At 37.3% G+C, this 22,389-nt stretch overlaps 3 protein-coding genes across 7 annotated transcripts in view; 1 reads left to right on the top strand and 2 right to left on the bottom strand.

Annotated features, from left to right (window-relative positions):
- Positions 1 to 12,835, bottom strand: part of LOC109106254 (OTU domain-containing protein 7B) — a 29,099-nt gene extending 16,264 nt beyond the window's left edge. For 2 of the 5 annotated variants that reach the window (XM_042741674.1, XM_042741679.1), the window contains exon 1: positions 12,149 to 12,833. The gene's annotated coding sequence lies outside the window, so the exon portion shown is untranslated. The other 3 variants (XM_042741678.1, XM_042741677.1, XM_042741675.1) reach the window with 3 other exon arrangements.
- A 409-nt stretch (positions 12,836 to 13,244) lies between these two features.
- LOC109106248 (RNA-binding protein 8A-like) lies at positions 13,245 to 17,663 on the bottom strand. Its single transcript, XM_019119629.2, has 6 exons — positions 17,508 to 17,663; positions 16,986 to 17,045; positions 16,830 to 16,907; positions 16,590 to 16,726; positions 13,822 to 13,958; positions 13,245 to 13,660 (listed from the first exon to the last, which is right to left on the bottom strand). The coding sequence occupies exons 1-6, from the start codon at positions 17,611 to 17,613 to the stop codon at positions 13,615 to 13,617; spliced, it is 564 nt and encodes a 187-aa protein (XP_018975174.1). The 5' UTR covers positions 17,614 to 17,663; the 3' UTR covers positions 13,245 to 13,614.
- A 2,072-nt stretch (positions 17,664 to 19,735) lies between these two features.
- Positions 19,736 to 20,819, top strand: LOC109106250 (type-4 ice-structuring protein LS-12). Its single transcript, XM_019119632.2, has 4 exons — positions 19,736 to 19,820; positions 19,938 to 20,007; positions 20,232 to 20,358; positions 20,481 to 20,819. Exons 2-4 carry the CDS (start codon positions 19,962 to 19,964, stop codon positions 20,698 to 20,700), a joined length of 393 nt encoding a protein of 130 aa, XP_018975177.1. The 5' UTR covers positions 19,736 to 19,820; positions 19,938 to 19,961; the 3' UTR covers positions 20,701 to 20,819.
- Positions 20,820 to 22,389: the final 1,570 nt, after the last annotated feature.

The following is a 22,389-nucleotide window of genomic DNA, read 5'->3' as shown; positions in this document are numbered from 1 at the left end:
ACACCATCGATAACGATAGAAAAAATGTTAGATATAGCGCACTATATAGGCACGTGCTATGAGTGACGCAGACAGCCCACGAACACATGCTGAAATGAGTGCTGTGCCTGTCTGTTATGAGGAGATTGTGAATAAAGAATGAATATTAGTCGAATTAAAAAAAAAAAAAAAAAAAAAAAAAAAAAAAAACGCATTTGAATACAAAAACGGTACAATCGAATGTTGTGTGTGCATCCGGGAGCCTTGTCAGTGGTGCACGAAATGCGGTGATGATGTGACATTGCTGCATTTTAATGTTTTGTTAGTCTAGCACATGCGATGCGCCACTGCTGCTTATGCATTCAAAATATTGGAGAAATATAGTAGCTCAATGCAGAGAAGATCTTAATTAGGTTAAAACCGAAACCAAGCCATTCACACAGAACTCATATTCAGCGCATTTTTTAGATGGACAAATATGACTGCTGCACTCGTGTCTCACACAAGAGATGTAGACATGCAAAGTTAAAAAAAAAAGTTTAAACTTTTAGAAAACGTCACAAATTTGTGAATGTTTATTCCATATCACTCTGCTTTTAAATGTAATCTGTGTGAATGGCACTTTGGCTCTTTGTATTAAGCAATGCATAAATGTATGATGCGGTTTTGTTAATAATTGTTCATGCAATTTTACGAAATTATATTTGATTTATAATATAGACTTAATTTAGACTTTATGCACGTTTTTTATAGACAGTTGTTATTTCATTGCATTGAATAAACAATTAAATAAGCTGCATTATTTTGCTCATTGTGCCTTCCTGTGGCCTCAGGAGACAAGACAAAAGTTTCCTTAAAGGAGCCATGTGTAATGTCTGGCAAAAATATCTAGTCATACTCCACATTCCATACCAGATGGGGGCAGTATGCCTCAATAAAGTGAATTGGTCTACTCTAAGTAACAAACGAGAAACGGCATAGTCTCTATGCTCCGCCCCTACCTTCACAACAAACCCTAGAGCCATAGCCGAAGCCTAAGAGGACGTTGGGTGATGTCAAGTGATTTTGAAACATGACATCTTCAAGCTGCCGAAGCCTAAGAGGACGTTGGGTGTTTTCATGTTATTTTTGTTCATGTTATATTTTGAGTTGTATATACACATTATTTGAATTAAATTAATTTGACAGACAGCATTCTGTCAACATCATTGGTCAACATCAGACAGCTGATGTTGACCAAGCTAGCGCCAACCAAGTAACCAGAGCTGCCAACTCTCAAGCATTCACCGTGAGACACGCAATTGACTCTTTTCACACGCTTTCAAAAACTTGACCGCTCTGAATATAGTGAGTGAGTGCGCGCGCGGCGGCCGGGGGGCTCTCTCTCTCTCTCTCTCTCTCGGGTTCATTATCATCGAAGACATTTCAAGCTTCTTAGGTAATGTTACATTTTAGCATCAGCTTGGTAGAGACGGGCTTTGGTAGATAACAGGTGAAAACCGGATCGGATCTGTGGGTAAGTTATAGCTAGCCATCGCTAACATTAGCACGTTTATCGAACAGCCTTCGATACATTTCTATGTTATAACTTCCCGAAAAAAATACGCAAACATATAAAACAAACTTCAGCGAAATACTAACAGCATCTTACTTACCAATCCAAAAGAAATGTTGCAAGTTCGGAGGAACCTCATTTCTTTCAAGTCCTCAGTTGTCCTCCAGCGAATAACGCAGTGCCTATGTTTACTCTGGTTCGGCTCCTTTTCTTATCGGATTTGATTTGTGATTCCGAGCGCGGTTGGTTCCCTGTGTTTTCCCATCCTTCCGCTCTCTTCCCTGAACTGAAATGAAGTAGTGGGCTTGCACTCGATTGACATCAGGTTCAAGTACGCCCACAAGCCGTGAGAGTTATTCGTGTATTGCAGGTTGGCTGGTGGTTATGTTGCCCGCATACCGCCTCCCATGGCTGAAACTGGTATTACGACACCTGTCGGGGCCGTGGCTAGTAATGCTAATGCTAATTAAGGTTCATATCTCTGCAGCCTCTAACTTGACATTTTTTTAATGACATCATCGCCCTTATTTCTTCTCATTCTTTTGATGCGTGTAGGTCATTTTTTGGATATTTTTACCTCAATTTTTACACATGGCACCTTTAAGACTTATTTAATCTGCATATAAAACATAAGAAAGGAGATATTTGTTATAAATATTATTTTGTTTTTGACTTAAAACAACAACAAAAAAAAATGTTGTCTTAATAAATTTGGTAAATGAAAAAAAATTCTATTGCTCCGTTTTAAAAAGGGTTATTAAAACATTTCAATAATTATTGATACAGAACTATATTAAACATATTTTTGATACATTTTTTAGCTATATAGCCCAGCCCTACTCTCAACATCACATTTGTAGCATCATTATGGCATTCTGGTTTTGCCAGAGAGACCTAGGTGATGGATTGTAAACAGACAGCACCCAACAGATTTTTCTGCATTGGCTAGCCGGGCTTTTGTCTGTTACATAACGTGCATTGCTGCCAGCACGTGGGTGCTTTAAGCTAGCAGGATCATTGAAACAGAGACACACAACCAGAGGTCAACACGGTTGTGTTTGCTCTGTGCACTGAACTCTAGCCCTCTAACCTATATGACTGATGACTGCTATTTTGTACAAGTTAAACTAATAAAGATTTGCATCAGTTTATGGAAATAACACAAACGCTTGTAACCTTTGCACCCCTATAAAAGGGCATCAAGGCTCAAGAATAAAGATGACCCTGGGTCAGTGAGAGAGAGTTCTGGGCCATTTGACAAAATGGTCACTCACACACACACCCACACACACACACACACACACACACGTAAAGCAATAACGTCATTGTTTTATAGCCATCATGGAGCTGATAATAGCCTGAAATACTGACCAGGACAGCGGAAAAAAATCCCCACAGTTGAGCCCTGATGCATGCAACAAGACTTGACATGCCTCTCCTGATTTGCTTGTCAAATCTCCTCAATATATCTTATGACAAGCATGGTAATATAAATATGACACTGGAGCAGTGCTCACATCTTAAATGGAGTTTGAGTTGACAAAGTTCTTACTCTATGACAATAATCTGTGAGTTAGAAATCAGAATAATAGCTGCAGGTGCAATGACAGATATAACACAAATAAACTGAATGAACACTTATTTTTCACCATATTTACTCCATTCACAAAAATCAGTAAATTTAAAAGAAGGGAAACTAATACTCTGTTAAAACGTTACAGTGAATTTGCTCTGAATATACAAGTGTGTGAACATTAAACAATGCAAAAGAGATTTTAAAAAAGTAAATAAAACGAAGAATTTTGGGAGTTTGTTTTACAAGAAAATACTATTTCAGTCTTTCTACTTAAATTCAATGTTTAATTCAATGTATTACTTGATGTTTCTTTTTAATTATTTGTGAAATAAGCAATTTCTGAGTTCAAATTGTTTCATAGTAAATCCTACACCAAATTTTCCTCTATATATTACAAAATTTAACTAACTTAGTTAATGACACAAGAGTCAGCAACTAAAGAGATTTGTTTTAATATGTTATAGATGCTGTTTCTCTTCAGGTGGTGTCTGCTCATGCAGAGCTTATGACCTAACTCACTAGTGACAAACACCAGCATAAATGAGCAAAATAAAACACTAACCAGTAGGGCTGTGCGATTAAGCGAAATCGAATCGCAATCGCGATTTGAGACGTTGCGGTTTTGCTAATCGCAAAGCCTGCGATGTGTTAATTTGCAAGAGCTGTGTCACAACACATATCAAGAGCTCCATTATCGGTTCTGCTTTCAGTACTTAACAATAAAAGAAACATTCTTAGATGTTTTTAGTACATGAACATTATCTTGCACATTTTATCTCCCAAACAGATTCTAATTTGAAAGAAGTTTATAATGCATCTTCGCTATTCCCAACACAGAAGAATGCACACACAGCCTGTGTCTCTGTATGCTTGTCATACTCTCTCCTCTCTGCCGCGTCTCACAGAGGAGCCGTTTAACGTTACACTCGCCACACACACTCAGCCTGTCTTGTAATGCTCTGCTATACTCGCGCGCAGCTCCGCACCGCAAGTCTCCACGAGTGCATCTGACAATATGGACGAGGCTTGATGCACTCGCGCAACCTGTGTCAACTCGCGCCTGGCTCCGTGTTTAAAACAAGTGTAAATTCAGTCTATCGGCTTTGCTAATTTCACTTGGATGAAATGAAACATTCAGCACAAGTTCCACTTGATCTTAAAATTCCAAATACTTAAAAATGAATAAATCAGCCTATGTAACCTATGTAATACTTTAATAATTGACTAAAGTAATAGTTATTTATTTACACAAAATAAACTGATCTAAGTAAATTCTGTAAAAGTAGTAATACCATAATATTCACAGCTAAAAAAAAACAAAAAAAACAATAGAACCCCTGCAAAAACACAATAGAAAATTTAATGGATTTAGGGGTTATAATGGGAATTATATTGGATTTAACGTAAACTATAATAGTGTCTACTGGTATTTGATGGATTCTATTGGTGGGATGTAATCTGTCAGATGGGAAACAATAGAACAACAGTAATTCCTATTGGAATAATGGCCAAAACACACTACAAAAAGGAATTTTGTAATTGTTTTAATGGAAACCATAAGAATTCCTGTGATGGTTTCTACAGTTTTTTTCAGCAGGGTAACGATACCAATACTGTGCTACACACTGGAGATGAAACTCTGAGCTGAAATGATTTCTGAGGTTTGGAGCAGACCTCCTCGACAGATGTATCAGAAGTCACTGACGAAGGGTAATGGGATGAATGATCCCCGTGGTTTTAGAGCTGCATTAATGAGCCCAACTGGTATCAAGCAACCACCACTGCTGAGATTGAAAGCAGGAGAGGCTGCTTGTCAATCTCAACTTGACTCATGCTTGTCACTCTCACACCATGTCCTGACCAGGTGCGACACGACCATTTGAGTGTCAAGTAATTTCTCTCACTGAATGCTGAGAGAACCAACAAAATCACAGCCAACAGGAACATATTTGAAGTTTAAAGATTCTGCCCTATTAGCAAAATTGGAAGAAAAAAATAAAACAAATACATAAAAGACAGCCATGGCCCAAATAAAATGGCATGTTTTCTTGCTAATAAAATGAACATTCTTGTGCATACAAATTACAGCAGTGCATTAAGTATAATTTCATGACCGAAATGAATTATTGTCAGTGCATGAATCAAACAAAGTCCAATGAAGTCTTGTAAGATCTGATGAGCCAAGCAAACTTGGTTCTGGCGTAATCCATTTAGGCATGGGATGCGTAGTATTATTATGTAACATCACTGCTAGGGCTCTGCAAAGAGGAGATAGAGCCGGTTTGCTCTCAAAACCCAGCTTGCACCCTCTCACTAATGCACCAAAACAGGCCGTGCAAAGATGAGACACTGAGGGCTGAAATCAAAGGCCGTCTCAGGGGGTTGAGAGGGGGGGATGTCTACACCCTCGGGAAATTCAAGGACTGTACCACAGATATATGCTCTTTAGCATCCTGTCCAGCCCTCATTAAAAAGTAATTAGTGCAAAGCAAACCATTTGTTTAGCCAGAGCATGAAGTCACTGTTAATTTGTCCATTTGCAGTTAAGCAAATGTGCTAAAGAGTCCAAATGCAGTCCTCTGTGACTCCTAATCAATGTGTTCAAATGTGTTTGCAGGGCTTGCAAAATTGCTTGCCCGACGTCCCGGGGCTATTGTGTTTTCCAGTCGGGCTACCAAAATGTATCACCGCCCTCCCCGACAGGCTATCTTGAATAGTGATATAAAATTCCTGATTTGATTTGCGATATTCACTCGCTTGTAGGGGTGAAACGGATCGTAGTTGATCGTTTGCACTTGTTTCTAAGTCTTGGCGATTTAAACCTTCAAGCGTTTTAAACCATTAGTGTGCATTCGGAGCTTGGGTGCACTCAATCAAAGCGTGCACAGAGAGCTGCGTTTCAGACAATGCGCATACACAGAATTGATTCCTCTTGCGCGTTTCCTCGCTTTTGAATGAACACATACACACACACAAAAAAAAAAATTCTCAAAATCATTGTCTCTGCAAGTATTCTCATAAACACAGTCGGTTATGTCTTAAGTGAACATATACAGTGGAGAAAGAAATCTGCTGTGCATCATTATATTGGATCCGTGCATTCTGTCTTAAAGGGGCAGCAGCCTATAAATACCTGCTGTTTCATTAGTGCAAATTTTTTAATTATACAATCCAAATAACATGTATTTAGCATCTTTTTTGGATAGTAATTCAAATGCAGTGGTCGCCTCTGATTTTAGATAGAGCACAGGCAAAGCCTTTGTTTATATGAAGAGATTTCTTTTTTTTTTTTCGGATTTGTTTTAAAATTTCAAGTTAGTTTTATTATTTAACATTTCAATTTCACAAAGAAATATGCAGCATTTTGTCTGAGAAATAATAGGAAAAAGGAAACCATCTAATCAATCACCTGTCATTGGCAGGTGTGGCAAAATGTTAATAACTAAACTAAACTATTTTAATGACAATTCTTATATTAGGAAATGGGTCAAAAGTCTGATGAGAAAGACGTCTTGCAAATGTAAATGTAACAAACATCTTTGGAGCGCTCTGTGGGACTAGAGCTTCCAACGCACGTTCAAGCTCTTATCAGCAAAGCGCCAAGTTTAGAAAAGCCTGTTCTTGACTACTAAAAATAGCCACATATAATCATAGTCCAAAAAAAGCAACACAAAGTGCAAAGTAAAGTCTGCAAAACAGACAGCAGTGAGAGAGGAAACAGGAGGGCAAGAAACCTGCCAAACCCCCACTCTATGAATACCATGGAACACAATGCACTTTATTGATATGACTGAGAAGTTTTTGTTTTATTTACAGTGAGACGAGCTTGCAGTAAATTATGTAATACTCTATTTCAGCTACAGTCTACTCTATCAAGGAATACAGTTAATAATTAAGATAAGAGAATGATGTCACAGTCAACTTGTTTTTATCTCTTAAGGGTCACTGAGTTCAGGACAGGCACTGGAAACGGTGTGTATATACTGTACGCTATTAACATATGCTGAGCTAGAAAATCTACAGAGCGCAGTGCCTTTAAAAAAGCTTAAAGAGTTTGTACTGTATGGAAAATAGTTAAGAGTTTGCTAAAGTCTACTTATATCTTACAATACAAATACTAAAAGATACGCTTATCAGCAAGCCCACACAACATCTGCCTCAACAGATTCTTTCAGCTACCAATAAGAGTGCAGTACTCCATTTATTGCATTAAAACCCATTCTTCCACAGATTTTAATCAAAAAAATAAGTGGAGGAAATGCAGAAAAAAAATCCAACTGAGCCAGCCATCTTGGTAGCACAATGGCAATTCTGCTTCATGCCTACGACTACTGCTGTGCTGCAAAAAATAAGAGATAAAAATACAAGATAACGACAGTTATGTTTTCATTGACCCTGGCAAACAATCCTCCAAAGTTTTCACAGTGCAAGGGAGTTTGCCAACCCAAACTAAACAATGTTTGGATGACAAGTAATACTGTTTTGTGTACATCGTTTGGGTTTCCCCTCTCCCATCCACATCTGACTGTGTAACATTTATGTATTTGAATTTAACAAACAAGCCTTAGAAAACCAGCCGTCTGAGCAGGAATAGTCTAAAGCGCACGATCACGTCAGGCATCTTCTGTCATTTGAAAAATGTGCAATGCTCACTGTGCCATGGGAAATTAGCTGCGGCTCCTACAAAGCATGCTATTGTTGCTTGAATGAGTAATGAGTTGCTGCATTTACACTGATGCTGTTTTGCAATCCACATTAATGTGGCTGGGTGTGGTTTGGGTTTTGATTTACACATCATTTTTAAAAGGCACATGTATTTAATGAGATTTTATCTAACGTTGCTGCTTCCTTTCATCAAGAAAAAGCAGTCTACCATGTCCTTAAGTAAACTCAAAGAAACTTATCTGTACAAAACGTTTAAGCAAGTCAAACTTAACTGCTTTGTTGTTAAAATAAGACACTTCAAACAAACCAATTCAAGGAGTGACTTTTCACCAGGGTAAATAGAAAGGTAATATTTCTTCCATAGCAAACAAATGTATTATCAAGAAGGATATTTGGACCACACAACAAGCTCAACATGAATTATCCACAGCCTAAGGCAGCTACTGCTCATGTGAATCCCCCACGTGCTGCAAACTCGACAGCCAGGCATCTTTACGTCAATCCCTGTGATGTCATCCCAGGCGGAAGACTCCTCTTCAGCTTCTCTGGGATAGGATTACGGCTGCTCTGGATCGAGGCTGATGTTCAGGGCATGAGGCATGAGCCATGTGATCAGCACACTTTCACACCAGGCACTGGGCCCAGTGACAGTCAGTGCTGGTGGCTTGGGTAAACTGACGGTTACATGGCTGATATTGTTTATTTGACTCACTGGCCACTGTTTAGGACTAGCGGTTCTGCTTTTGTTGCACAGTATAATCTGTGGTGCTCTGAAGTATAGAGGTTTGTTAAAGAATGCTGTGAAGTTGACGCATAGGTCTGGGGCAGCGAGGTATGCTGCTAGCGGGACTCTCCAGAGTAATGAATCAAACCGTGGGCACTGGCTGTCGTCACATGGCCTTTTGGAGAAACCAAGAGAACAGTTAGTTCCTAGGAAGCTCCGTGTTGTAGAAGAAACAACCTGCATTTTAAAGCTACAGCTTAACATCTAGCAATTAGACAAGTTAGAGTCAATGCTCTTTGACTAGACATAATGTGAACAGTCAGTTACTTTTATTCAGGGTCAATTCACCTGGAGCAAACTGCTCGATCTAGTGCTTCGTTCAAGGACACAATGCTGATGGTGCATATTGGCTCATATCAAATGAAAACATATAGTTCCTGTATAAAGAAGCAGCAAGTCTAAAGCTAAGGGTCTCGTATCAATTTAATAAGGTGGCCATGTTTATCAAGGCAGATGATTGTTGTGGGAGCATTTTGGCTCGGTGCTAACACTGTAAGTGATATGAAGTCTCTGCCCCACCTGCTCTCATTCACCAGCTGTTCACAGGCCCACTGGTGAGGGGACACCTCTTAAATTTTCATAATTAACAAGTAGCACCTGCAGGTTATTACCTGACACCCAGCTCACAATTAGCTCTCAAAAATAAATAAACAAAACAAGAAATTACACAAACAGACTGATGTGAAGCTCTGAATATAACACATCAAATATTCTCAGATGCCATGAGTGGTCAGTTATGCACAATGCCTACACGCTATTTGTCAAACTCCTTTTCATTCTTTACCGTCAACATGTAAGAAGGAAAAGGAAAACAAAGCCAAAACGTGAACATTTTAGGCAACTTAAAAGTCCCAGACAGGACATGTCCAGGAAAAAAAAAAAGAGTACCTATGGTTACCTTACAGGTATCACTATTACTATTAAATAGTGATGATCATGCACACTGCTGCAAACTGGACTAACTTATAAAAAAAAAAAAAAAAAAACAATTGAACAATTCCTGACTCTACTGATAAACTATGCTGACCACTTAAACATGCTTATCAGCAGAACTTTTAACCATGTTTTCATCATTAACACTCTCTCTAAACTGTTTTAACAATTAGGTTAAGTTGCCAAAAAACATTAATAACATCATGTAGACTAAGAAATGAGGGAGCAGAGACCTCCAAAGCACAGTCCACTCTTGTTCTTCAGTTGCAGGTGTGCTGGAAATAGAGTATGACTCAGAGGGAAAAAAAAGCACTAAGATCATGTAACTTTCAACCTGTTTACTGCAAACCATAAAACAACACACTTTTCTGGGTTTTACACAAGGTCTTTGTGGTTCTGAGTAAACTATACAATGAAAAGAACATTAGTCTGAACTAGGGTTGGGCCGATAGATGATGCCTTAACTATCACTTTCGCCCAACCCTAGTATGAACACTCCGAATTAAAATAAAAGCCTAGAACTTCACCATGACTAACAGACAACTACGAGTCAGCAGAGCTACAGAACAGTAAGTGTTAAAACATCCTGCTTTTAACATAAACAAATTTAAAATAACCACTTGGTGAACTGTCCTGGGGTGTGACATGCTAAACGACGTCAAACAGCATTTCTCAAATTGCATTATAATTATTGTTCATGCAGCTTTCATGAATTCATATTAATCTACAAACTGCATGAAATATTTCTACTTTTAAAAAATTATTTGTCATAGAACGTTGAAAAAAAAAGTGAATGCCCATGTTCATTTGTCAACTATGCAAGAATAAAAACAAATAAAAAAAATCATAATGAGGCTGATGTGTTGGTCTGCGTTTAAACTACGAAGGCATAGCTACTATTATTTTCAAGGTCCACACAAGAGAAAAAACAAGTCCAAATGGTCTAAAACCCCCAAACTTTGTTTGCATGTCCTACGTTCATGTTTTGGGGTGTCTGGCTTCACTAAACAACAAGCTGACAAAAGAGCTTGTAAAAACAGAGCTGAATAATTCAGGGCTGAGTGTAATCGTACCCACACATTGTAGGGATTCAGACCATGGCAGCAAGAGCCCACAGCTTTAATTTTAAGCGGGGTTTGATAATGAGTGCCCCACACTCTGAGAACTCTGTCAAATTCCACCAAAAGAAAAAAAGGAGGAGGACAATTGTGAAAAAAATAGATTATTAACATATATTCCTTACAATTCCACATACAGATTTGGGTCACTGAAAAACACTGCAGGTCAACTAACTCTGAAATAGACGCAATCACAAAACAAAACATTTCACCTGTGCTTGGGTGTTTGCTTCAAAATAAAGTTGCAAAGATGCAATCAGTATGACTTTGTTTCCGTTTAGCAAACTCTTATTAATTATTTTATTGATTTTAGCAACTGATGTCCCGCTGTTTATTCTGAATTGGTGTAAGAGAGATTTTATCAATAGCATTACACATGATGTGGCAGTGCCCATAAGCAGGCAACCAGTTTCACGTTGAATAAAATATGATTTTTTAGACGACTGAAGTGGTTGGTAGCTATTTACTTCTACATGGGTAAAACGCTTTAATTATCAAAAATTACAGAGTGCACCTTTAACCTAACACTGCACTTTTCAGCCAAAAAAAATAAAAAATACTACTACTAGAAAGTATGCACGTGTCTGTACCAACATTATAAATCTTATATAAATTACTGAGTGTACCTTAAACCTATATATGTATATCATAATCTTCTTCTGATTGAATACATTTGTTATTTGCAAGACTATGATCTTTAGTTGAATTGGCATATGAAGATAACTGAGGATATAGATCAGGTCATCATATAACACAATGAGTATAATATGCACAAGGAAACAGTATGTGACACACTGCACACAACATGATAAGCTACGGTCCATACAGCAAATTGCAAACAAATATGATGCACAGGTCAGCATATGTAGCATATATAACACACACATAGCTTTATATGCCAACCAAATACCTGAGAAGCACGAAGGGTCAGTGGGCTGAAAGGAGTGTCCACAACCATAGGCTGCCAGATGGTAGCTTCGAAAGCGTTCTATAATCTAGAACACATTTTCACTTCTTACTAATCTAAAGATTTAAAGCCACACAATTTGTCCTTCTTCCAGACTGTCATTGCTTGACCAGTTAGTTAGCCGCTCGGCTAATGGACAGTGAGTGTCTCTCAAAGTTGCTGGGGCACAAATATTGCGTTAGCCCTCAAACTGAGGATCAAGTCTTGTTATATACAATTGAGAGCATTTAATAAGACTTGTAATTAACTTTTATAGTCTGTGACGGTTAGTTAATTTAGTTTCAGCGGTTAAAGAAGGGTCAACCATTCGCTCACCGTCCCCCTCAGAGTGTCCAGCCTAAAACATGACCTAACGGCCAACTTTCCCTTATTTAACGCTCTACTTTCACACAGTTTTTCCACATGAAACATCTAATCCGGCGTCAAACTGTGGATGAAGCGGAAATAACGGACACTTCGCTTTTATCACCGACACTCAGCCGCTGATGAAAATCGACCCGGTTCCGTTACAAAATGCTCGTGAGGGGTTTTCAGGCTCGCGCAGCTAAAGCTAATGCAGTTGCGCGCTTACCTCGAGCGGCCTCGCGGAATTTCTCTCTCATTTCCTCACACTCGCAGAAATTCACTTCCTCCGGGGGTGATGTGCTATTCGGCTTTGTGTAAATGTCAAAATACGTCTTGCTTCTTGTCTTAAATAGACTTGACGACTAAGTACATTCTTACTCCCACAACAACAACAATGTCAACCAAGGCGCTACAAATCCGCCCATCTAAGGCAACTCAACTGGCCGTTTGGGCCAATCACAGAGAGAGTTGAGTTTGACAGGCACATGTGTGAGCCAATGGCGGTAGGAGTTTCCTTCGAAGCTCCGCCTGTGGACAGAAAAAGGCAAATGTGAAGAGAGAGTGGGAGCTCAGTATTCCACGCTGGTTGGTTAACCACATTGTACATGATGGGCATCGGCTCGAGGAGCCTATGAAAAAAAATCGGACTTGAGTGACAAAGCAGTAAGGAACAATTTTAAAGGGGACCGTCTTAGTCATCATGCAAAGTGCTGATGCTGGAAAATAGTCATCAGCATCTTGTCTGGTCAATTCCACGTTCTGTCAGCATGACCTCAGAAGTTATCTTTCCTTTGTGATAAGTTAACGCCTTCCATTTAAGTGGAAAACTGGCCTAAAAACATTTCCTAATAGAGATATGACATTCCTCTGTGGTGTAAATTCCAGCTCTGATGGAAAAATAAAAGCACACCAAACAGTTGTATAATTTGTTTAAACTCAGTCTAAAGTTAGCAATTAAACATGCAAATATCTAAACCAAGTCATTTTGTGTCCTATTTTTTAAAGTAAAAAAAAAAATAACAATGTCAGTGACCACAAAAACATAACATCAAATTATTAAACTATTTGTGGTCAATATAAGTCAATGGATTAAAGTCATTGCAAAAAATGTGCATGTGACAGGAGCCTCCAAGGGTTTAAAAAAATTAATCTCAAAGAAACTCATAAATACTACACAAGACATTTGACCTCTGGGTGATGCTATTTTTATTTATACTATTTTGGTACTGTGTTCATTTGGGTAAACTTGTAAATTCTTGGTAAAACTGTAAATGTAAAAAACAGAATGGCCTGAAATGTAAAGCATGGAACCAACAAAGATCTCAGACCAAATTAATTTATTGGAAATATACAAATCACTACTCATAACAGGTTTTAATGAGTGAATTACATGTCCAGATACATTTTAAAGTGTACTGCCACGTTGTACAAAAAAAAAAAAGTAAATAAAACCGTGGTGGAATTACCGACAGCTTCAACACATGCATGTTTCAGCAGCCTCTGTCAATCTTTAACAAAAGACCTACAGACAGTTGCAAATAACTAACAATTAAGACCAAAAAAAAACCCTCAAGAACACTAAAATTCTCAATTTAAAGAGATGCACGCACACTCCAATCTGACTCCGAACTATCTTGAAAAACAATGTCACCCCGGCTGGGAAACAGAGACTGGAGTCAAAAACTTGGAAAATCAACGTCGCCGCCTGTCAGGGCTCCTGCTGCGTCTTCTTCCACCCCTAGAGGAAAGCACAGCGCTCCATTAGTCATGTTGTATTATGGCCTGCATCATTAACAAATTCAATAGAAGACAAATATCCACTACAAATGAAGTTTGTGTGAGCAAGTGAAACGGTCCGTGTACATAAATGCAGTTTAACAGGGTCAGAAACTGACTCACCTCCTCTTGCTCTTAGGTGGTCCTCTTACAAAGCACCAGTCAACGCTGACTGGTTGCCCCATAAGGTCCTGGCCATTCAGCCCTTCCATTGCTGCCTGCGCTTCTTTGTAGGTCTCGTACTCCACCAGTGCATAGCCCTATGAAAAACAAGTCTCATTATTTGCCAAGATAATGTTTCAAACAACACATGACGCCCACAAAAGAGATGATTTTCCATTGGGTTGCCTGGTTCCAGAAATGTCTTTCACATTCTTTGTCTTGAAAACAGGCCAAACTAAACATTTTATGCATTAACATGTGTCAGCTTGACCCGAGAAAACAAACCTGCTAGCAAAAACATGGTCTAATTTGATGATTGACCAAAGCGGGGTTCTCAATGGCAGACAGTGATGTATATAAAACAATTTGATGACAGAAATTAGATTTAAATTAGAGTGTTTAAATTCAAACTCACATGATCAAAAACAGCTAAACAGAGCACAACTGAATGGACAAGGACACAGGGGTTGAGTTTTTCTTAGTTTAACTATTTTTAACATAACACTCCATATTAGACCAAAGAACTCCATCTGACATGTGCATATAATAAAATAGCACTAACTAAATTTGCTTTCTCTCCCTCCCCACTGCTCAAGTTTATTGAAAGTGCTTAAATAGTCAAAATATTAAAGATGCGCAGCCCTAGTCAAATGCAAAGCTGCTACAACCATACCTTAACCTAAAGGAAATCTCTCATCATGGAAAATAATATTATAAACATTGTTTAAGTTAATTACTGGAATGCTTAAAAACAAGCAAGCGTCAATATTATATGAAACACCAACCAAACATGTTTTTTTGAGATTGTGTTCCGTTTAAAACACTGCCATCTGGTGGACAAAATCAAGCACATTCAGGTGTATCCCTGTTGTATCAGATTCAACAAGTCATTCCTTTAATTTGGAAAATAATTTGCAAGCCTTTCAAAGCCAATACATACAGAAAATGGGGGGGGGGGGGGGGCATTCTTTAGCCAATAAAACCATGTCAAATTTGAAATGTCAACACAATAGCCTGTCATTTGTAGGATCAGTTATTTCAACACCACAGAAAATAAATCGCAGCCATTACAATAAAATATTTAAAGTGATTATATGTTGTCCTAAGGTTTTAGGACGACTTTGATGAAAGGTTTTGATCCATTTCAAATGTTGACTACTGCATTGGACTTTAAAATTGTCATTTTGATTGACAGGGTTGTGAAAATTCTGTCATAATCTATTACTACTCGTAATTTTAATTGTTATATTTTAATTATAACACCACATTTAATTGCTTTTATTTTATTCATAATTTATTTTTAATCATGAACATACAGGACAAGCATATAGGCTTATGCATTTATTTAGCCTATTTATGAAGAGAACAGATTAATGAGTGCGTCACTTTTCATGTTCAACACCAAAACCCACAACGAAAGTGGAGGGCACTAAAAATAACAAAATATGCAAGGGCTGGGTATAAAAATTATATAAAAAAAAAAAAACGATTTCTTGATTTTAATAGATTCTAATTTTGATTGAACCAATATTGACTCTTAAATCCCAATCAATCTTTTGGTCAATGCTGTTTTCAGTTGATGAATGAACAGTACATAATGCACTTCCCATCTAATAAAATCGCAACAGGCTAAGCTTTGTGCTTTGTTACTTTTGATAAGAAACAGTCACAGATTTCAAATTCTGTGGGAATTATTAGGGTTGGGTAAAAAAATATTTATATCTTGATATTAATCGTTTCTCATTTTTATGGAACAATATCGATTCTTAAATCCCAAGAATCGATTAGTCTAGCCTGTTTTCAGTTAATGGATGGAACACTGAAGGGCACTTCCCATCCAATATATCGCAATAAGCATTGTGCTTTGGTACTTTTAATATGAAACAAAGTCTTAAGCCCTATTTGCACGGGACTAGTATTACCTGGTGACCTCCAATCATTTGTAATAATTGCGATTTTAATAATTGCGAGGTTGTTTGTGATGAATGACCTACCATTTTTCACTGAACCGAGGTCCTGTGCGAATCTGCATCTCTGTGATTTGCCCAGCATTTGTTGGGTCGTATATCATTTTTGGAGGTTTTTGTTTCCTGTGCGCCTTTTCATACATTTTTCGTGAAGAATGGAGCTGCATTGGAGTGTTTTGATAGTATTTTGGGTGCTGTCATATCGCTACACCATACAATTTTCAGAAAGAGAAAGCTGAAAATGTTTTGAGGTTGATGTGCTACAAATAAATCAAGCATAAAGCTATTATTTTAACCTGTTGAAATGTAAATGACACAGCGCACAAGAGTCTATTCGTTTCTTTTTTTTTAAATTCATCAAACCGGATGATAGAACGGGACTCTCAAAGACTTGACATCCGGGTATCCAGGAGACAAGTCAGTAAATTCGAGTAAAATTACAGGCTTCACTTATCCCGTGCGAATGCCCCACACGATACACATTGTCCGATGTCAAATTTGTAGACATTGCCCAACCCTATACAGTACTCAACATTTGAAGCGGATCACAAAAAGTTCATCAAAGTTGTCCTAAGACAATAACGTGTATTGTTAAAAATTTGTTTTAAACTTTGATGAAAGGTTTTGATCCACTTCAAATGTTGACTACTGTTTGTCGTTATCTACAGACAAATGGTCCTTCAAAAAAAAAAAAAAATTATGCAACATTAAATTTTCATTTACAGACATTTCAAACAAGAGGGGGAAAAACTGTCAACCAACCTTAAGGTAACCGGTCCTTCTGTCCAAATTTAAATGCACGTTTTTAATCTCTCCATATTCTGCAAACTTATCGTGGACATCCTCTTCCGTCGCCTCTTCATGCACACCAGTCACAAACAGAATCCATCCTTCAACAGCTGTAATGACACCAAAAATGTTAAAAATCACAGCCGCTTTTGTTCTATCATGAGGTCAAGTGAGAGAATTCATAAGCTACGTAGTTCTGCGAGTTACACTTACATCTCTGTGGCCCAGGCTCATCTCCATCCTGTTCTACTGTGTCATAGTCCTCTCTGACTCTAGATCTCGCTCCTTCCTCTGTCGAATAAAGCAGCAAACATTAGCACATGCTTTATTAAGATGCCAACACACAAGATTGGAGATGAGGTGACTTACCTGATCCAAACCCACGACCCTTCCTCTTCTTGGCTTTCTCTTTTAACTTGTGAATGCTATCTGTAAAGTCAACAAAGAAAAATAATCACTCGTATGAAGCATTCGAAAGTACTGAAGAACGTTTTTAAAGACAACTTTATGAGAACACAAAAATAAACTAAAACAGAAGACCGCAATGAATACGGTCTTTAAAAACGAAACACTAAAACACAATTGCAATGAGCCTACGTGCTTAACGAGTACACATTAATTAATTAATTTAATTATTTTTGGCCCTGAAAAACATGAAAAAGTAACACGTGTTAAAGCTAAAACCAAAGCACGGCAACAAAATAAAGCATAATCACAACAGCGCGCGATTCGTTTGAATTGCTAATTATTAGCAGGCGTGCTAATCGGACTAGGCCCGCCGGACATAAACACGAGTATTTCATACATTCAACACTCACAAACAGGTGAATTCTGACTATATGAAATTTATAAACTGTCTGTGCACCGTTTGAAAATAAATATCCACTGTACCGTCGCCATCCTCGTCCATAGGAAAGTCTTCACCTCCCGCTTCATGAAGATCCAGTACATCCGCCATGACGCCTGATTGTGAGTGAGTGCGCGTGGCTGCGAACATGCGCAAAACACACACCGCGACGCTGCGTCTTGTCGACTTGTGTGCGTCACATCCTGTTCGAGTACTACGCCATCTGTTGTTTTGGAGGAGATAGAAGCGTCGCCGAATCAATTATACAACCCAATATAGATAACAAACAAGACCAAACAGGTCAGGAATTAAACGTTTTATTAAATAAACATGAAAAAAAAACACAAATTAACTATAAACGAAACTTTTATTTATTAATTACTACAGCTAAAAAATGCCTTGGTGTCTTTTTTATTTAGGCTACTGTCACTTCAATTTAGACACAATTCTAAAAAGATTAAATTAATGAAACCTCTTATTAATTAATCAGTCCTGCCAGCAATATCATCCTCCTTATATAATTTATAATTTATATAATTGTTCTTTATGTTCTCATGTCATATATATACAAACCCGATTCCAAAAAAGTTGGGACACTGTACAAATTGTGAGTAAAAAAGGAATGGAATAATTTACAAATCTCATAAACTTAAATTTTATTCACAATAGAATATAGATACCTGATTCTCTGATGGTCCCCAGATGTTTGCAGACTGTTATAAAAAGAAGAGGGGATGCCACACAGTGGTAAACATGGCCTTGTCCCAACTTTTTTGAGATGTGTTGATGCCATGAAACTTAAAATCAACTTATTTTTCCCTTAAAATGATACATTTTCTCAGTTTAAACATTTGATATGTCATCTATGTTGTATTCTGAATAAAATATTGAAATTTGAAACTTCCACATCATTGCATTCTGTTTTTATTCACATTTAGTAAAGTGTCCCAACTTTTTTGGAATCTGGTTTGTGTGTGTATATATATATATATATAATGTATAGTGTATACATACTGTGTGTATGTATGTAGGCCTATATATGTACCAAGAGCTCCTAAAAATACAACAAATTCCTTGTGTTTTGGCAAATAAAGCTAATTCTGATTCTGATTTAACCTATTTTATACAACACTGATGATAAAGTTCATACTTCATGATAAACTAAATCTACTTTAAACAAGGCCCAAACTGATCTGAGTGTAAAGTTCAGTGTTTGTTTCTAACGTTGTACTCCAATAATCCCTTTATTAGGCAAATGGAGACAAGATAAGCAGGAATACCTGACTGTAGATATTCCCCCCACTCCACAGTCTTAGATAAACCCAATCAGTTTGTGATAGAATTACAGCTGAGCTGGACAGTGTGGACGTGTAAGTCAAAGCATATGATCTGATGTCTCCTAATTGTTTGTCATTACTTTTCTTCTTTCAAAGTCGACTTGGCCTACTATGTCAATCTTTTAGAGGCCAAAGAACTCCTAATATGATTATATGGCAGTTTGAGGGACCCCAACCCAATTATTATTTTTTTTACACATATTATAAATATGTGTAAAATATATTTGGAATTTTTTTAGTTTTAATTACGTAACATTGTTATTATTTTTTTTCCCACCATTGTACTTTTAGATTTATGTATGTATGTATGTATGTATGTATGTATGTATGTATTATTTATAGTCAAATTTATTTGGTGCATCAAATTTATTTATTTATCTTAATTTTATCTTTTATCATTTTTTCCCCCACTAACTTCACTGATTTTTCCACGGGCCTTCTGCAATCTTTACGACCTCTGATGGTCCCCAGACCCCAGTTTGAAAACCAATGATGTCTATGAAATTTATGAAACTCTACACCATAGATTTATAAAGGATTATTAGGATTAGGTTTCCATGGACTATTAAAAGTAGGAACATCTAGTAAAATAAATAAAGAATTATTCACTTAGGTAAGACTTGTTGAGACTGTTAGTAAGGTTGTATGGATCATACATAACCTAGATTTACCTTTTCAGTGTCTGAGAGTTTACACACCATAAAAACAAAGATATTGAAATGTGCTTCATTATTTGAATTTTAATATTAAATATTTAATATTCCCTCAATATATCCTCGCATAAAAGCAATCTCATGAGGTTATTTGAAACATCACAAAATGCATCATTTGAGCACAAAGAGTAAAAGAGATTACTGCTGAACTTTGATTCGATCACTTCAGTGTCAGGTAGAGCCTAAAGGTTCGTTGTGTGTGGATGATTTCATCAGCACAGGTCACCCTTTGAACTTGTCCCAGGACTATATAAACCCATGGCTCTTTGGAGAACACACATCAGCTCTAAGAACCTCTGGAAGCAAGGTAAGATTACAGCTACATTATATGCATGGTCATGTCAAACTGTGCTGTTGTTTCTTAATGTACATTTATGAGGATATGACCAGAAACTGAAATTAATTATTGGCTCTTTCTTTTCAGGAAAATCTCGCTCAACCTGCAACCATGAAATTCTCCCTCATCGCCGTCCTTGTTGTTGCTCTGGCCATTGGTGAGACTTTAAACCATGTTAACATGTGATGCTCTCAATATATTTTGTTTTGTAATATGGTAACTGAATTAGTTTAGGGGTTAAATTACATAAACTATAACAATGTGTGCAGTGGGTATTTTATTAGTACTTAACATAACAAAGTCTTTCACCTGATTTAGCTTGAGTGGCTGAGAGTAAAGATGCAAGACTGCATTGATCAAACATTTCTGTTCATGTTCCAGGCTCTGAGTCAGCTTCTCTGGTCAAAAGAGACGCTACTGCTGAGCTGGATAAGATCGCCAAGTACTTCCAGGATCTTGTGGACAACCTGAAGAACATCGAGGGCCCTGAGCTGGCCAACAAGGCCAAGTAAGTCCATTATCCTCATCCACTGTGGTGGAAACTTCTTCTCAACTGTGAACTTAAATGATCAACACAACGATACATTTGAATTGATTTTATTAATGGATTCTCTTTGGTTTGTGTTGTAGTGCTTACTTTGAGGAGAGCAGAGCCCAGCTCCAGCCCATGGTTGAGAAGCTCCAGGAGCAGCTGAAGCCCCTCTCCAGCAACACTGAAGACCACATCAAGTCTCTGGCCGCCTCCGTCCAGGCTCAGGTCGCACCTCTGGCCGGCATGGTCCAGACCCAGGTTGAAGATGTCCTCAAGTTTGTGGCTGACCAGACCAAAGCCATGCTGCCTCCCCAGTAAAACCATTCCTTAGTTCTTTTCCATTATGACACAGTCTCTTTGTATGTATGCTGGTATGTTTGACATAATAAAAAGTATGATAAAAAAATAATAATAAAAACTGACCACTTTGTACTGGCTGATTACTTGTCATACATTGTCTGTTAACAATATGAAATTTTAACACCTTTTAATTTTTATTTAAATTATATGTATATATTTAAAATTATATATATATATATATATATATATATATATATATATATATATATATATATATATATATATATATATAACCTGGAGAAGGGGAAAGCGGCAACATGGAAACAAGTTTTTTTTTATTTATTTATTATTATTATTATTTTTGTTGGAAACTATTCCCAACACTTATTGTGAGAAATAATGTAAAACAAAATAGGGATTTTTAGTAAGGCTGTAATTTTTAAATATATAGTGGGTGATGATTTGAGCATAGCATGTTTAATTCTTCAAGTTTTATTCTTTCATTAACAAATAAGATAACTCACGGGCCGGTTGCATAAACTGCTTATACTAGTCTTAAAAAGTTAGTCATCATATTTTTTTCTTCAAGACTGGTCATAATTTTTTATAGTTACTATAGTTAACCAAAAATTAACCATGGTTTTGCTACACTAACCATAGATTAACCATTGTATTAGTAAAAAAACTGGTTATACAAATATAAAAACTAACACATACACGCACGGTTACTACACTTTTACTATAACAAAACCATGGTTAATTTCCATAAGGGACAAAACTGGTCTAATCTGAATCTGAACGGTGTAACTAATTAGGTAAGCTACCCTTGTCAAATATATACTGGCCCTGTTTATGCAATTAGCCCTAGGTTATTTTTAAGTAGCTATGGCAAGAATCATATCAACTGGCTTCAATAGCCTACTATAACACAGAAAACAGTTTACTTCTCGGCTGATATTTTTCCATTGCATATGATTTCGTATCGATCATATTTATTGCCTGCCCTTCTGAGGTGTTGACACGAGCGAGCAGACAACAATAAATCGCATGCACAGAGTTAGTGTTCGCCCATAAATTTGTTACACTTGTTACATCGAACACATTCACTAATAAAACAGTGCGACTTGTGAAAAGGGCTGTTTTAGCACGGGCACCGTCTGAGCTACAGACATAGATGATAGGCTACCTCAAATCATATGATCATGACAAGTAGCCCAAGCAACCATCCAGAACACAATAGCTATCTCATTGCAGCACCTGGCTGTTCCTCCTGATTCGAATCTGAGTTCAAAAACAGGTTTATACAGTTCACATTTTAAGTGACGTGAAAAAAAAAAGTGACGTGACATACAGCCAAGTATGGTGACCCATACTCAGAATTCGTGGTCTGCTTTTAACCCATCCAAAGTGCACACACACAGCAGAGTATTGAAGGTGGAGAGAGCGCTATACATTCACTCCCCCCACCTACAATTCCTGCCGGCTCGAGACTCGAACTCGCAATCCTTGGATTGCAAGTCCAACACTCTAACCGTCAGGCCACGACTTCCCCCTAGTTGTTTTTTAGAGCATTGTCAAGCTATTTAGTAAAATCATTGCATTTAAACTTATTAAAATGCATTTAGCTATATTTACAATATAAAACAAGCAAAATGTTCTAATTATAATAGGCTATACAGTTAGCCTAAATGTATCTGATTTAATAAA

The sequence above is a fragment of the Cyprinus carpio genome, chromosome B16 (genome assembly GCF_018340385.1).
Source record: "Cyprinus carpio isolate SPL01 chromosome B16, ASM1834038v1, whole genome shotgun sequence".
NCBI lineage: Eukaryota > Metazoa > Chordata > Actinopteri > Cypriniformes > Cyprinidae > Cyprinus > Cyprinus carpio.
This window is presented reverse-complemented; position numbering and strand designations above follow the sequence as displayed.

Excerpts from the sequence above, each read along its gene's own strand:
- LOC109106248 (XM_019119629.2), bottom strand. The coding sequence starts at position 17,613 with ATGTTCGCAGCCACGCGCACTCACTCACAATCAGGCGTCATGGCGGAT. Across the intron at positions 13,959-16,589 it reads GAAGGACCGGTTACCTTAAG|GGCTATGCACTGGTGGAGTA; the intron begins GTTGGTTGACAG and ends TGTTTTTCATAG. Across the intron at positions 13,661-13,821 it reads CCACCTAAGAGCAAGAGGAG|GGGTGGAAGAAGACGCAGCA; the intron begins GTGAGTCAGTTT and ends GCTTTCCTCTAG.
- LOC109106250 (XM_019119632.2), top strand. The coding sequence starts at position 19,962 with ATGAAATTCTCCCTCATCGCCGTCCTTGTTGTTGCTCTGGCCATTG. Across the intron at positions 20,008-20,231 it reads TGTTGTTGCTCTGGCCATTG|GCTCTGAGTCAGCTTCTCTG; the intron begins GTGAGACTTTAA and ends TTCATGTTCCAG. Across the intron at positions 20,359-20,480 it reads GAGCTGGCCAACAAGGCCAA|TGCTTACTTTGAGGAGAGCA; the intron begins GTAAGTCCATTA and ends TTTGTGTTGTAG.